A 16,339-nucleotide genomic window follows, 5' to 3' on the forward strand; every position below is an offset into this window, starting at 1 on the left:
TCCATATTGCCACGAATACAGCGGGTCCCTTGCTTTGAGTGCTGCACAGTTTATCCATCTGCTCTTACAAGAAAGGGCGCTTAGATTGTCTCCAACTCCCAGCAACCACAGCAACACAGCAACCAACATCCTCCTACATGTCCCTTTATGGGCCTGCAGAGAATTTCAGAGATCTATATCAAGGAGCTGGATTTTAGGGTTCTCCCGTAATTTCCCTCATTACTGCCAGAATGTTTTCCAGATTGACAGCCACAGGCTACTCACGCCAGCTCGACAGCTCCATATTCTCCGCTGACATTTGGCTTATTCAGCTTTCTAATTTTTGCCAGTCTTAATGGGTGTAAGTGATATCTCATTGTTATCTTTCTGAACACTGATAAATCCGACCATCTCTTCAGATGCTTGCAGACCTGCTGAGGTTGTGGTCCCTTAAACGCCAGCTCACATCTTTGGGGTTTGACTTTCTGCGCCTGAGGGGGCGGGCCCAAGGCTCAGCCCTCCTCCCCGAGTCCCGAGAGGCGCGAGGAGGATGAGCCTGCCAGATGCCTTGTGCGCATCTATCTCCAGGGCCGGGGAGGCTGGGCGAACTCCCGGGGAGGAGACTGGGTCAGGGACACCTGCGGAACTCGGCGTGGCCCCGACCCGCCGGCCTCGGGCGCGGAGGGGTGGGCAGGTTAAGAGAGCAGGAGGAGGGACCTGCGTCCTGGTCCGGGACTGGGGTGTCCGCTGCAGCTGCGCTCGCAGCAGGCGGGGCGTGGAGTCTGGAGGAGCGACCGCCCCCTCCTCTCGGCTCCCCGGGCCCCGCCCCGGCGGACGCGCGCCTCGCGCCCGGGCACCAGCGCGCAGGGGCTGCGGAGCGGCAGGATGCAGGAGGAGCTGGCGTGGGAGACCGACGGCCGTGAGTCTGCCTGGAGGAGGGAGGGGGGCGGGCCGAGGCCAAGAGGACCCCGGCATCCGTTTGGGGAGTGCCAGGGGTGAGGTTGGCGCCCTCCGAACGGCCACCTCCGTGTTGGGCGTCTGTGTGGCTCCGAGCGGAATGGTTACCGGTCCGCGCACTGGGCCGAGGGGACCTTGCCAGTGCGTCTGGGCCTCGGGGACCACACCCGCCAGGTGAGCGGGGAGCAGCGGCTGAGAGGTTAGCTACAAATAATAAAGGTAATAGCGATCCTTGACTGCGTGCTATACTTTGTGTGCCAGGCCTTGACCCAGGAGAGGCACGTCATTTGATCTTCGCTGCGGCCATATGGGTAGGACATTATGTTATCTTCATTTCGCAGATGAGAAACTGAGGCACAGGGTGTTCAAATGAGTTGTTCAAGGTCACACAGCCATTGAGTGGTAGAAGTGCTGAAGGGCCCAGCTCACCCGGAATGCTGGGGCTGGGTAGCGAGTGGAGACCGCATCGGATGGGGCACGCACTCAGAGGAGAGGAGCCTGACTGGCCACAGGTGGAATGAGGGCACCTCCGAACCTCCCTCAAGGAGTGCGCCCAGTGCCAGGGCCTCTAGGCCGGGCAGCAGCGTCTGTGTGGGCATCAGCTGGCCTGGGGCAGCTTTGGCTGCACCGTCTGGGAGAGGGGAGAGAAGGATTGTTTCGGTGTCTGCACTGTGAGTCCTTGATCCTGCAGCCCTGGCTGAATCCTGACAGCTGAATCCCGGGGCTCTCCCTCAAATACGCATAGTGCAGCTCACTGGATTCCTTTGAGACCTATAGTGTCCAAAATGCTGGCACACTGCATCTACTCAGCTGAGGGATGTGTTGGGGGTGGGAATGCTCAATCAACATTAGGTACGTGGTTCTGCCTGGGGCGGAGGATCACTTGAGTGGGCCTGCAAAGAATGTGTACCAATGGAGCATTGGGGTGTGTGGCAGAGAATTCTGGACAGAGGACGCAGCATGGGCAAAGGCTCAGATAGCTCAGTGGGTATTGGATGTGGCCAGAAAGAGGGTGCCGGGTGGGAGGTGGATGGAAGAGATGAGACTGGACTTGATTTCATTCTAACTTAACCTTCTCTGGCCTGGCCCTATGCAGTGTCTGCTGGCTTCCCATTGGAACTCCTGGCTGTTTGCCAATACAAACCAGGCCAATCCCCCTAAGCTGCACATAAGATAGAGGGTGCCAGACAGGAAGGGACCTATACAGATCTCTTTCTTCACCCTCCCCCAGTTTTACAATGGAAGAAACAGACCTACAAGGGGGATGTGACTAGCCCAGGATCCTGCTGCTGGAAAGTGGCAGGGAAGGTACTAGAACCCAGGCCTCTGTAAGCTCACATCTGAAGTGGCAGCTCTCTTTGGCTACCAGAATTTGACCCTTTGCCTTGGAGGAATAATAGTGATGATGATGATGGTGGTGGTGATGGTGGTGGTGGTGTGGTCATTATGTGCCAGACACTGTGCCAGGGGGTTTTCATATCTCATTTCTAATCATGATATTAACCTTGTAGGGAAGCTCGCACTCCTGTTTCGCAGATGAGGAAACTGCCTAACACAGCTAGGAAGTGGTTAAGCCAGAGTTGAACCCAGGACTATGTGATTGCCCCCCAGGGTAGCAACTCTGAGATCCACAGGTTGTATCCATGAGGCCCCAGAAAGCTCAAGATCCTCTTTCTCATCTGGAGAAGGCTGTGTGGAATTTATCTAGAAAAACAAACTGCATGGCAGGCCTGTCTCTCACCTCAGTGCATCTTAGCCTTCCCTACCAAGACACTCGTCACCTGTCACTGGATACACAAAGGGGCTGGGTTCAGACATTCATACTGGACCAAACATGCAGGCTATGGGGTCACTTGCCCTGCAGTGACTATGGAAAGGGCCAGCAAATATTTGTCTCTGTGCTAGTATGTGTGAGCACTTTGGGAGAGGGGACAGGCATCTATTCATCTGGGGATTGTTGGTGTCACTAATACAAGCAGAGATTTTTTTGTTTCTGTTTTCTTTTCTTTTTTTTTTTTTGAGATGGAGTCTCGCTCTGTCACCAGGCTGGAGTGCAGTGGCGTGATCTCGGCTCACTGCAACCTCCACCTCCCAGGTTGAAGCAATTCTCCTGCCTCAGCCTCCCGAGTAGCTGGGACTACAGGTGTGTGCCACCATGCCCAATTAATTTTTTTATCTTTAGTAGAGACGGGGTTTCACCATGTTGGCAAGGTTGGTCTTGATCTCCTGACCTCGTGATCCGTCCACCTCGGCCTCCCAAAGAGCTGGGATTACAGGTGTGAGCCACTGCGCCCGGCCTGTTTTTGTTTTCTTTTTAGAGACAGGGTCTCACTTTGTTGCCCAGGCTGGAGTGCAGAGGTGCAATTATAGCTCATTGGCAGCCTCAAACTCCTGGGCTCAAGTAATCCTCTTGCCTTAGCCTCTTGAGTAGCCGGGACTACAGGCATGTGCCACCACACCTGGCTAATTTTTTAAAAAACTTTTTTGTAGAGATGGAGGTTTTGCTTTTTAGCCCAGGCTGGTCTCGAACTCCTGGCTTCAAGCCATCCTCCTGCCTTGGCCTCCCAAAGTGCTGGGATTGCACGCATGAGCCACCATGCCTGGCTCAAAAGCAGAGTTTTGTGGGTTCCTCCTGTACCCACGTTTGGGCCTGCTGTGAGCTGTGGGTGGATCAGGAAGGGTCAAGTATGGCCAGGGCCTCCAAAATACTTGGAGTCTAGCCATGGAGACTAGACATCCTCACAATCAAGAGCCGTCAGGATGATGGCAGCACGGGGCTCCGGTGGGGATCATCTGGCCCTGGGTCCTCCTGGCTCAGACACTAACCTGCAGTCTGACCCTGAGCCCACAGGTGTGTGTGACAGGGGTTGGCAGGGGGAGCTCTGAGGTTCCCTTTAATCTGAGACTCTGTGCTAAAGGTGCAGCAATGGGGGTGAGAGGAGCACAGAGAGACCACAGAGAAGGAAAATCAGGGTAGCCTCAGCATGGGCAGGTGGAAGCTGGTTAGGATTTGGGCAAGAGGAGTTGGAAGAGGCTGGGCGCTGTGGCTCACGCCCGTAATCCCAACACTTTCGAAGGCCAAGGCAGGCAGATCACTTGAGGTCAGGAGTTGGGGACCAGCCTGGCCAACCTGGTGAAACCCTGTCTCTACCAAATATACAAAAATTAACCAGGTGTGGTGACACACGCTTGTAATCCCAGCTACTGAGGAGGCTGAGGTGGGAGAATCGCTTGAACCTGGGAGGCAGAGGTTGCAGTGAGACAAGATCATGCCACTGCACTCCAGCCTGGGCAACAGGGGGGTTGGAAGAAGGGGTGGAGGAACAAGGAGATGGAAGGTACAGGAGTGGGGTAAACATGCCTCTGGCCTCACCCGGCGCTGGCACGCAGTAGGTGGCTCAGTAAATCCTGGCTGTGTAGACTGAGCCGTGGAAAAGATGGTTACTGACTCCAGAGGGAGTTAATTTCATTTCCTTCCCCAAGAGCAGCTCTTGGGAGGGTACACGAAACTTGGAGAATGGGGCACACATTTAGGCTGCTGCAAATGGCTTCGCCCTGCTCTTCCATCTTCAGGGTTTCACCACGTCCCGGTTGCGTGGCTGTGGGGTGAGTTAATGAGGAAGAGCAGCCTGTCTGGGGAGGACCCTGACCTTGAGAGGGAGGAGGGCTGTGCCGCTCTGCCCCTGTTCCTAGCTGAAAGACCCCTGCCCCAGAAATGTTCAGGAGTGGAAATGGGTTGTTTACCTCTCCTGTCTGCAGTGTGGGGGATCCTCCCTCTCATCCTGCACCCCATTTTCTCCCCACAGTGCTTCCTCTGGAGAGGCAGCTCCACGAGGCCGCCCGCCAGAACAATGTCGGCAGGATGCAGGAGCTGATTGGGAGGAGGGTTAACACCAGGGCCAGAAACCACGTGCGTAATGAGCTTCTCTGAATCCGGGCACCTGGGATAGTGTCACGATAATGCCAGTACACAGGGGGAACAGTTTATCTGAGCTAGAGGCAGGCGCATTTGCATGTGTAAACTTGGAGGGAGGCTCAGGCTCTGTCCTCATGGCCTGCATTGTCTCGAGGAATCTGAGGCTTAGAGTGGTTGGGCCCCCACCCAAGGTCAGGATCAGGATGTCAAGCCAGGCTTGGGCAATTCCAGAGGTCAAAGTCTTAACTTCTGGGACGCATCTGAGAGGTTAGAGCCAGGATGGCCAGGGTCAAAGGTCAGCAGCCAGAAGCTGGCAGATGGGCAAAAGAGGAGGACAGACATCACACAAAGCATCTCACAAACAATTCATTCCCTCTGTGATAAGTTGTCGTAAGAGCGTGTGCAGGAGGGTCGGCTTTTTTTCTTTTTTTCTTTTTTTTGAGACAGGACCTCATATCACCCAGGCTGGAGTGCAGTGGAGCAATCACAGCTCACTGTAGTCTTGACCTTCCTGGGCTCAGTTGATCCTCCCATCTCAACCTCCTGAGTAGCTGAGACTACAGGCGTGTGCCACCATGCCAGGCCAATTTTTGTATTTCTTCTAGAGATAGGGGTCTTGCTATGTTGCCCAGGCTGGTCTCAAACTCCTGGACTCAAGCTGTCCTCCCACCTCAGCCTCCCGAAGTGCTGGGATTACGGGCATGGGCCACCTCACCCTGCCGGAAGTGGCATTTTTGAGGAGCCAGGTGAAGGACAGTATTTCAGGCAGAGGGAACAGTATGGGCAGAAGCCGAGGTAGGAAGGAGCAGCTGGGCTCCAGAAAGGGGATGTGGCTTGCCTGAGACCACAGAGAAAACTAGTGCTTCCTTTCATTGTCCCCTCATAAGCTGAGAACTACAGAGGGGAGAAGTGGGCACAGGGGCCACAGGCCAGCTTCCCTCAGGCCTATTTGGATAACGTTATGAACTGCCAAGGTGGTCTGAGAATGAGGTGGTGGGTCAGGTCCCTTCAGCCCCACTCTGAGAGAAGGAAGGGGACAGAACCCAGGCACTCCAGTGCCTCTCAGGGACTTGGAGGATAATCCTTGGCCACATGGGGCTTTCCAGCAGGGGGAACAGCAGGAAAAGGCCTAGAGGTGGGAAGCTGCTTGGCATTTCTGAGAAGCAGTGGTGGGCAGTGCCAGACCATGCAGCGCCTCATCATCCCCAAGGTTAGGAGTTTATCCTGAGAGCCGTGAGAAACTGTGAAGAGTTTTAGATGGGGACAGATGGGTCCAGTCATTTTACTATGTTGGTTCTGGCTGCCACGTAGGAGAGGAGCATGTGGCAGAATGGGGCTGGGTCCCCAGCTAGCTGGGGACCAGAGCCAGCAAAGACCCTTCCAGCCTGCAGACCAGCTGTCCTGGGGGAGGGTGTGGGAGGTGGTCCAGGCAGCCAGGTGGCAGCGGCACCTGACAAGTGTCATCTCCCTCCGGGCAGGTGGGCAGGGTGGCCCTGCACTGGGCTGCAGGTGCAGGGCACGAGCAGGCTGTGCGTCTGCTTCTGGAGCACGAGGCTGCTGTGGACGAGGAGGATGTGGTAGGGGCCCTCATAGAGGCACGTCTGTGTGTACGTGTCTGTCTGTCTGTCTGTCTGTCTCAAGGTGGTGGGGGGCACTGGAGATCTCTCTGGGTCTATGAGCCGGTTGCCGAGATTGCTGCTAATATGCAGACATTCAGGTGCAGAGTGGCGGGGAGTCAGAGGCTTCAGGCGCAGGGACACTGCACTAATTCTGTTTTCCTCCTGTACAGCAATGAAGAGCTCTCCACTTTCAAGGGTCTTTCAGTTCTCAGAGAGCCTTTTCAGTCCCTCATGATACCATGCGAACAGGGAGAGGGCTGTAGAACAGATAATTGGGTGGATTGATAGAGGCCTGATTAGCAAAAGCACCAGGAGGAAAGTCTCTCATGATATGCCACAGGGCTCTGCCCTGGCTAACACTTCAATCAAAGTCTTGGATAAAGACTAATAATAGTCTTAGTTAACCAATTGGCAGGCAGTGTGTTGCTGAGAGAGAGCACTGATGAGTAACGGGGTCTGTAAAATTATCTCTACAGGTTTGGGAAAAAGGCTGAATCTAATAATGACATTTGAAAGGGATACACTTATGGCTTTGTCTACATTTAAATTAAAAAAAAGCGCCTGGGCGCGATGGCTCACGCCTGTAATCTCAGCACTTTGGGAGGCCAAGTGGGTGGATCACTTGATCCCAGGAGTTTGGGACGAGCCTGGACGACACGGCGAAACTCCGTCTCTACCAAAAAATACAAAAATTAGTCAGTCTCATAACCTGGTGTCTAAATACATAAATAGATAAAAATTTTAAAATAAAAAATAAAACCATAAACTTCCCTGCAGCGACTTAGTTGTCCATGAAAACAATTTTCTTTGTTCAGGCTTCTCTCTGCTCCCAGGCCTCACTATGTGGGGGCTTGATTACTAGTTGGGGTTGAGGTGAGGCAGCAACCCTTACCTCCCCATTCCCCAATCCTGTCTCCTCCCTGTACCTGCTTAGGCCTCATTTAGGGATGCCTTTAGGAGCAGAATGTCTAGGATCCTTAGCCTGAGCTCCCTGGTGAAACACTAGAGCCTCTTGCATCAAGTCTTTATACCCACAAAGACCCCCACTATCACCACTGTGCTGTTATTTCTTCCTTCAGGGGTTTAGTGAGAAAAGAAGCTACGAGAGAGAACAGTAAGAGGGGGCCCTTTTAGAAACCCTCCTTGTTGGCTGGGTGCGGTGGCTCACACCAGTAATCCCAGCACTTTGGGAGGCCGAGGCAGGAGGATCACCTGAGGTCAGGAGTTCGAGACCAGCCTGGCCAACATTTCGAAACCCCGTCTCTACTAAAAATACAAAAATTAGCTGGGTGTGGTGGCACACACCTGTGATCCCAGCTGCTGGGGAGGCTGAGGCAGGAGAATCGCTGGAACCTGGGAGATGGAGGTTGCCATGAGCCAAGATTGTGGCACTGCACTCCAACCTGGGTGACAGAGCGAGACTCTGTCTCAAAAAAAAAAAAAAGAATCCTCTCTGTTTCTTTTGCAAATGGTAATAAGTAACCTTTTGAAAAATAAGACAGCCTGCTGGGCTTGCCTGCTGTAGTAACGGGGTTCGGGAGATACTGGAGAAGGGAAATCCTGTGGTTGGAGGAAAGTCTGTAGTGATATGCCACAGGACTCTGGCCTGGACAGTTCCTAGGAACTATGTATGTGGGGAAAGCTGGTATAGGACTGTGATGTATCCCGGGGGTCCCCACTGTCAGGAGGCTCTGGCTCCCATGGCTCTCCCTCCCTCAGTCCTGAGCCTTCACCCTTTTTACTCCCAAGCGTCTGTGGACTCCTTCCTCTGGACTCTGCCCGTGCTTGTTCTTTCTCCTTCCTCCTGCAGCCAGCCCACAGTTGCTGATACTCTACCAGGTGCTGAGCTCTGAACCAGTGCCAGGTCTCCTGGCCTCTTCGGCTCTAGTTAAGGCCAGCTGTAGACCCTCATTTGTTTCTTTTGTTTTGTTTTATAATTTTTAATTTAAAAAATATGTCCCCATCTTGGATGATGGACCCTCATTTGAGGCTCTATGCGAGATCCAACACCTTCCCTAGGATTTCATGACGAAGAACTTAAGTGCTTGTGGTCCCTGCTGGCTCTTGCTTCCAGCTTCTGGTCAGCTTTTGGCGTTCTCTTGAAATTTTGCAAATAGTCCTTTGACTCCACCCTGGTGTCATCCCAAACATGGTACCTCTCCCCGGTTTCCAGGGACTCCATTCACAGAAGGCTTGTGGTGTGGTTTTCCAAACTGGGAAATAGAGGAGACCTACATTACACATGAAAACAATGTAAAAATCCTAAAAACCCCTCTTTGACATTCTGTTCTTTAAAGGCCCTTGGTCCTCTCGTTGCCTTGGCCCCAGCCTCTGCTTCCCTCCTCTCTCCAGTGCTGTCCTTGTCTGCACCGCCCCTCTCCTGCCTCCAAATTCCCGCCTGTTTCTAAAGCAAAGCAGTGCAACTCTCTTTGGATGCTCGAGAGCCTGCTGATCAGTGAGTTCCCTCTGAGTTTCACCTTTTGCCTCAACCCTTTGTCAAGGCTTTCACCCAAACACAGTTCCCTCCCTAAGAGGAATTCTGGTGCCAACCGCTAAGACCCCTTTTCTTGGTACCCCTCACAAAGGCTCCTGGTGGAGCCACCACACCCAAGGAGGCACTGCAAAAAACCATTCCCAGGATCTGGCTGGCTCTTGATGTATCCCCGGAGCTGAGTTTGGAGGCCTGGGGTTGCTCTTCACAGAGAAGAAAAGACTCCAGGGAGGTGGGGGAAGCTCAGAACCCTACTGCAGTGGAGGTCAGTGAAGGGACTCTGGGGACCCTGGAGCACGGTGCAGATGTGGAGGAAGAGCACCCTGCAAACAGGTGTGGGGCTGCCCTGGGTGGAGGCATAGACATATTTTCAGTTGCTCCAGAGAGTTGGTGGGACGGAAATTGCAGGAGTACAGATTTCAATAGAGCTCGAGGAGGCATTTCTAACAGAAGCCAGTGTTTGACTGCGCAGGGATGTCTTGTGAGGTGGTGTGGTGCTGCAGACTTAAGCTATCTGCCTTGAAGATATTCTATGGGATATTTATTTATTTATTTATTTTTGAGACAGGCTGTCACTCCATTGCCCAGGCTGGAGTGCAGTGGTGCAATTTTGGCTCACCATAAGCTTTGCCTCCTGGGTTCAAATGATCCTCTCATCTCAGTCTCTCAAGTAGCTGCGACTACAGGCACGTACCACCATGCCCAGCTAATTAATTTTTTTATAGAGACAGGTCTCATTATATTGCCCAGGCTGGTCTTGAACTCCTGGGCTCAAGCGATCCTCCCACCTTGGTCCCTCCCAAAGTGTTGAGATTACAGGCATGAGCCACCATGCCCAGCCTCTATGGGAGATTTAAACAGTCCATTCTTAAACACCAGTCCAGGATAAGGTCTTCACCAGTCATAGCAAATCAGAAAACAGGGACAACGTATTTTTCATGAAGCTACATTTGTTTTTTTGTCTTTGTTTGTTTGTTTTTGAAACAGGGTTTCGCTCTGTCACCAAGGCTGGAGTGCAGTGGTGCGATCACAGCTCATTGCAGCCTCTACCTCCTGGGCTCAAGTGATCCTCCCACCTCAGCCTCCTGAGTAGCTGGGACCACAGGAGTGTGCCTCCACGCCTGGCTTATTTTTACGAAAATGTCTGTAGAGATGGGGGTCCCCCTATTTTGCCCAGTCTGGTTTCAAACTCCTGGGCTCAAGTGATCCTCATCTCAGAGTGTTGGGATTACAGGTGTGAACCACCACGCCCAGTTATGAAGCTTTATTTGTCAAGTATATATTCTAAGATTGGTTCCTTACAAATTTTTTCTTTTAAAATGGTCTTTCTTTATGAAATGGTGATGAGAGTAAATGGCAGCTGGTTTTTTTGTTTGTTTGTTTTGAGACGAAGTCTCACTCTGTCGCTCAGGCTGGAGTGCAGTGGCGTGATCTCACCTCACTGCAACCTCCGTCTCCTGGGTTCAACCGATTCTCCTGCCTCAACCTCCCAAGTAGCTGGGATTACAGGTGCCCACCACCACGCTTGGCTAATTTTTCTATTTTTAGTAGAGACGGGGTTTCACCATATTGGCCAGGCTGGTCTTGAACTCGTGACCTCATGTGATCCTCCTGCGTCAGCCTCCCAAAGTGCTGGGATTACAGGCGTGAGCCACCAAGCCTGGCCGGCAGCTGTTTTATTTTTAAGTTTCATTTAGCAAAAATAAATTTAAAAAGTTTGCAATAGTACATCAGCCTCTATTTAAAAAAAAAAATCTTGGTCTTTAAACTCCTAAAGCTTGGAGCTCCCTGGATTAAGTGGCACTTATAGTTCCTTCTGGTTGTATGGTTTAGTCGTAAGGCACAGGGCCTGGCTGGCACAGCCACGCCTTCCCACATTCTTCTCACCTCCTCTATGTCCTCTCCCCTAGTTTGGGATGAACGCGCTTCTCCTGTCTGCCTGGTTCGGCCACTTACGAATCCTCCAGATCTTGGTAAACTCAGGGGCCAAGATCCACTGTGAGAGCAAGGTAAGGCCTCAGCTGGTAGACCCCTGTCCCCTTGGCTCCCCCGGCCTGGATGCACAGGTCTCCCCCGACCTCTGTCCCCCACCCCTGCTTGCCCCTCCAGCCCCCCACCTGCCTCTGCCTGTCCCTCTTTTATCTGATCTCCCCCATCTCTCTTTACTATTTGGTGAGTTGGGAGAGTTCCCAGCCCTCTGGCTGTCCTCCTTATTTACAAGAGAGAAATCAAAGTAACTCCCTCAGAGGGTAGTTAGGAATATTAAATGAGAAGGAGGTGAGGTCTCCTCCACCCTCCTGCCAGGCCCTGCACCCCTTGTGCTCAGTGCGGTGGGGTGAAAGGAGCAAAGCATCATTTACCAAGTGTGGTATGGTGGGCGAGTTTCTCTATCAGCCTGTGCTGGGATTTGAGGGAGCAGGGCCCCAGCAAGTGAGAGTGCCCGGAATCCCTCCACTGGTGTCTCACCTTTTAGGGTGTCAGTGGCCCATAGGAAAATGCAAACATTTCTGGGCCAAATCCCTCAGCCAGGAGTTCTCACATGGGTTCTTGGAGAAAATTCAGAGGACCTATGAACTTGGATTGGAAAAAAGTGCATATTTATTTTGGCTAACTTCTTGAAAATGTAGCATTTTTTTCTTTCTTTCTTTTGAGATGGAGTCTTGCTGTGTCACCCAGGCTGGAGTGCAGTGGCATGATCTCAGCTCACTGCAACCTCCGCCTACTGGGTTCAAGCAATTCTCTTGCCTCAGCCCCCAGAGTAGCTGGGACTATAGGCGCGTGCCACCACTCCCGGCTAATTAGCATTTTTTCCAATCATGAATGTAGGTAATATTAGTACTTGTGACTTTGTCACTAATAGAAAATTTAGCTATTTTCATATCACATGAAAATTTTTGCAGTTATCTTAAAATACTTCTTACACTTATCATTACATTGAAATTATGGCAGTGATTAGACCCTTCACTAGATCTTGTTTAACGGGTCAGTAAGGAAACACATATGTTACTAGATTGAAAACTTGGTTTGTAATATTTTGATAACTTAATTTCAATATAATTGGTTTCCTTTTATGGTAGGCAGAATAATGGCACCCCAAAGATGTCCATATCCTAATCCCTAGAACCTCTGAACCCCCAGAACCTAACACACCAATAGGAATTCGTTGGGTGTGATGTGATGTGTGTGAGGTGTGATGAAGGAGGCAGGGCTGGAGTGATGTGAGCCACTAGCCAAGGAATTCGGGCAGCTTCTAGAAGCTGGAAGAGGCCAGGAAATGGATTTTCCCCAAGAGCTTCCAGAAGAAACACAGCATTGCCAACCCGATTTAGAGTTCTGACCTCTAGTATTGTAAAATAATAAATTTGTGCTGTTTTATGCCATGAAGCTTATAGTAATTTGTTATAGCAGCAATAGGAAACTAATATGCCATTGTAAGCCTGTGTATTTGATTAATTTTTTTTTCCTGTATAATTTTTTTTTGCATTTAAGTAAATATTCTGAAAAGGGGTCTATAGGCTTCACCAGATGTAAAAGGGTCGTGGCACATAAGAGGTCTGTCCCATGCCATTGTTAGGATCCTGTTGGCAGTGGTGGGAGTGCCTGAAAGCATTTGGGTTGGAAAATCCATCCCAGAGAACCATGCCCCTATGTGGTGGGTCACAAGATCTGAACTGGAGTGTGGGAGAGGGGCCAGCAGGAGGGCGCCCTGTGAATACACCCAGGTTCAAGCTCAGGGTTCTGCTGTCTGGTCCTGCCAGCCTGGCCTGGCTTGGCCTTGGAAGGGCTCAGTGGCCCTGGGGAATCCAGTGCTGTCTTGATGGAGTATACTATAAACAAAGTTGTGAATGAGCCTCCATGTTCTAGAATGAGGGAGGCGGGGTCTTGGGTGTATATGGAGGGTGAGGTGCTGAGTCATGGACTCTTCTAGTTAAGCAGATCCCCTCTATATTTGTTTTCTGTTTTTGGCAACAAATCACTCTAAAATTTAAACGTAATGAATCTGAAAGTAATGATATATTATTTTCCACAATTCTGTGGTTGGCGGGCAGTTGCTGTGGCCTTGCCTGGGCTCACCTACAAGGCTGCAGTCAGCAGGTGGGTGGGCTGGGGGCTGGCTGGCCCTGGAGGGTCTCACTCACATGTCTGGAGCCTCTGCAGGAAGGGTTGGAATGTCTGGGATGGTGCGGCTGGTTTCTCCAGGTGGTCACTGATCTTTAGGGAGTTCAGCCTAGACTTCCTTATGTGTCTGCCTCAGGACAGCAAAACAGCCAGAGCAGAATTGGCAAGGGCTCTAGAGGCCAAGGCTGGAAAGCCACGTGGTATCACCTCCATTGCATTCAAAAGCCCATCACAGGACCAGTGTAGATTCTCAGTGAGAAGAGTAGTACCACCCTGGGGTGTGCTTCCAAGGGCAGGAGGAATAGATGCAGCCAGCTTTGCAAATGATAGACCCCACTCTTCCTTTCAATCTCTTATTCAAGGTCTTCCCCAAAGGGATTCATCTTACCTATAGATGCCACAGGCCCAGTCCTGCTTCTGCCCTGAAGCTTTCTCCTTTCGCTGCTGTTTATGTAGCTCTACCTTGCCAGGCATTGGTGATATTTACAGTTTTACTAAACTATAGACTGTAATAAGATTTCAGCAGTTTTTCCATTAATATTCTATAATGCTTTAGTCATTTTGTCTCCTTAGTCTCTTCCAATCTTGTGATGATTTCTTTGTTCTTCCTTGTTTTCCATGACCTTAATGGTTTTGGAGAGTAGTAGCCAAGTATTTTGTGGAATGTCCTTCAATTTGGGTTTGTCTCATGTTTTCCTCATGAAAATCATCCGTCCAGGGCTATGGAATTTGGGAATAACACAAGAGGGAAGTGTCCTTCTCATCCTTTCATATCAAGGGGTCCATGATACCAACATGAAATACACACACTGGGCCGGGCGTGGTGGTTCATGCCTGTAATCCCAGCACTTTGGGAGGCCGAGGCAGGCAGATTGCCTGAGTTCGGGAGTTCGAAACCAGCCTAGGCAACATGGGGAAACCCCATCTCTACTAAAAATACAAAAAATTAGCTGGGCGTGGTGGTGGCTGCCTGTTATCCCAGCTACTCGGGAGGCTGAGGCAGGAGAATTGCTTGAACCCAGGAGGTGGAAGTTGCAGTGAGCCGAGATCGCACCACTGCACTCTAGCCTGGGAGACAGAGCGAGACTCCGACTCAAAAAAAAAAAAAAAAAAAAAAAAAGAAATACACATATTGAAAATTTATATTCACTGAGATTTGACCACTGTCAAGATGTAAAACACTGTTGTGCTGATTTTTATGACCCACTGATGGGTTGCAAACAGGACTTCAAATAATCTGACCTTAATACAAGGCAGGAGTAGAAGCTCTGGGGCATAAACATAGTATTTGCAAGTCTCCTTCCTTTTGCTTCTAGGCCCCAGAGACCTTCTTCCTGTCCACCCCCAACCCAGGCCACTTCCCTCTACTACCTGCAGACCACATCTGCTCTTAATCTGCCCTAGAAGGTGAGGAGGTCACTTCCTAGTGACATACACTGGTCACTTGGTCACCTGCTTCTTCATTAGCAGCTGTATCAAGGAAGGCAGATACCTAGAACCTTCTTAACTGTTCTGGAGGCTACTAGTGCTACACGACCTCACCGTACATGTTTGAATTAATTTTCAGTTGATAAAATACTTTTCCTGTAGGTCCAGTCCTCTCAACCACCCACTGAAGTGGTCGGGGATTATGATGCTAGTTTGTCCTGTGTGAAAGTGGAGGCTCAGAGAGGTGGAGGTAACTGGCCCGAGACTCCGGAGCTGAGGGGTGCTGGAGCTGGGATTTGAATTTTGGCAACCCGACTCCTGCCAGCCCCCCTAAGGCTAAGTGGGCAGCAGAGTGGGTTATCCCTCGGGTCCATTCATCATTTACAGTGTTGTATCCATGGGGAGGCTGTGTTCTGGGTCCCAAACACTTGCTGTTTGGGAGACTGGCAGTGTGTGAAAAGGGCCTCCCTTCACAGACTGCAGGGACCCTCCTGCACTTGTTTCCAGGATGGCCTGACCTTACTGCACTGCGCAGCCCAAAAAGGCCATGTGCCTGTGCTGGCGTTCATAATGGAGGACCTGGAGGATGTGGCCCTGGACCACGTAGACAAGGTGAGAGTGCCTCAGGGCTACTCATTATTCCCATTGGGCGGGGGGCTCCTGGGGCCACTCTTGCACACTGGGCTTACCACATTCCTTGGGTGCATCCTTTGATCTGTGGGCATATTGCACCTGGCCTGGGGAGCCGCTGGTTGGGAAGAGGTGTTGAGGCGCAAATGAGCAGAATACAAGCAGAACACAGTCAGTTGCCACAGAGAGGCCCTGATCAAGGACTAGGTGGGTTAGAAAAGCAAGCCATTGCTTCTGCTTCCTGGAGGAGGTGGCATTTGGTAAATAAACTGGATTTGTGGGTAAGATTGGAAATCAGGGGTTGGAGGGGGCACCAAATGGAAGAGCGAGGCTTGTGGGAGCTTTAGGGACAGGAAAGGGCTCTAGTGTGAGTTCTGAGGGACTGGAATCTTAGGAGGGAAGGTCTGATGGGTGGTTGGGGGTCCCTCTGGCGATCTCAACCCCCATCCTCAACAATCTGTTTATTCATTAGGCTGCAAGGAGCCACCTCAGGACTTCAGCCAGGGAGGGACACCAGCAAGTGTCTCTTGTTGGGAAGCTGGGTCTGGGCTTTCCAGGCAGGGTGTGGGGAGGCAAGGGGAGAGGACAGTGTCTGGGGCAGGAGAGGCCACTACAAAGCCAGAGTGACTGGGGAACAGAGGCCAGGTGGGCAGAGGCAGGTATGCCCACTGACAGAGTGAGGAAGGCTCACAACGCTTCTTCTCCTGGCCAGCTGGGGAGGACGGCATTTCACAGGGCAGCTGAGCACGGGCAGCTGGATGCTCTGGACTTCCTCGTGGGCTCTGGCTGTGACCACAGTGTCAAAGACAAGGTACCGTGTCCGTGAGGCTCTGGGATCCTGACCAGGGTGCAAAACTTGCCACCTTCCAGGCTCTGGCTCCTCACCTGTGTCCACGTCTGACTCCCATTGCGCTGGAGGCCCGTGTGGCCCAAAGATGAGAGCGTATTTAGTGTTCATCCAGCAGGCCCTTCACCAGCATGTGCTATGGGCCAGCCCTGTGCTACAGGTTGGTGGCATAAAGATGCCCAAGACACCGTTTCTTACTCGAGGAACTCAGTGCCACAGGCATAGTAAGGATTTCTGATCCGACGTGGCTGGCCAGGGTGGCAGATCTGGGTGGTTGGTAGTGCTGCCTGGAGTGGGTTGAGCAGGGCTGTGATCTACTGGGGTTGTCTGTTGTTGACAGATGTGGGGAAGTG

General features: G+C 51.6%; 1 protein-coding gene across 23 annotated transcripts in view; it reads left to right on the forward strand.

Moving 5' to 3' along the window:
• Positions 1-514: 514 nt before the first annotated feature.
• Positions 515-16,339, forward strand: part of ANKDD1A (ankyrin repeat and death domain containing 1A) — a 45,931-nt gene continuing 30,106 nt past the window's right edge. For 7 of the 23 annotated variants that reach the window (XM_019011300.4, XM_055362573.2, XM_063698595.1 and 4 more), the window contains exons 1-4: positions 527-898; positions 10,873-10,971; positions 15,017-15,121; positions 15,852-15,950. In XM_019011300.4, the coding sequence (XP_018866845.3) occupies positions 530-898; positions 10,873-10,971; positions 15,017-15,121; positions 15,852-15,950 (672 nt within the window). In that variant the 5' untranslated portion in view covers positions 527-529. Of the gene's footprint in view, positions 899-1,197; positions 1,248-4,742; positions 4,847-6,330; positions 6,460-10,872; positions 10,972-15,016; positions 15,122-15,851; positions 15,951-16,339 lie in introns of all 23 variants that reach the window. The other 16 variants (XM_055362588.2, XM_055362589.2, XM_063698603.1 and 13 more) reach the window with 10 other exon arrangements.

The sequence above is a fragment of the Gorilla gorilla genome, chromosome 16, assembly GCF_029281585.2.
Source record: "Gorilla gorilla gorilla isolate KB3781 chromosome 16, NHGRI_mGorGor1-v2.1_pri, whole genome shotgun sequence".
Classification (NCBI taxonomy): domain Eukaryota; kingdom Metazoa; phylum Chordata; class Mammalia; order Primates; family Hominidae; genus Gorilla; species Gorilla gorilla.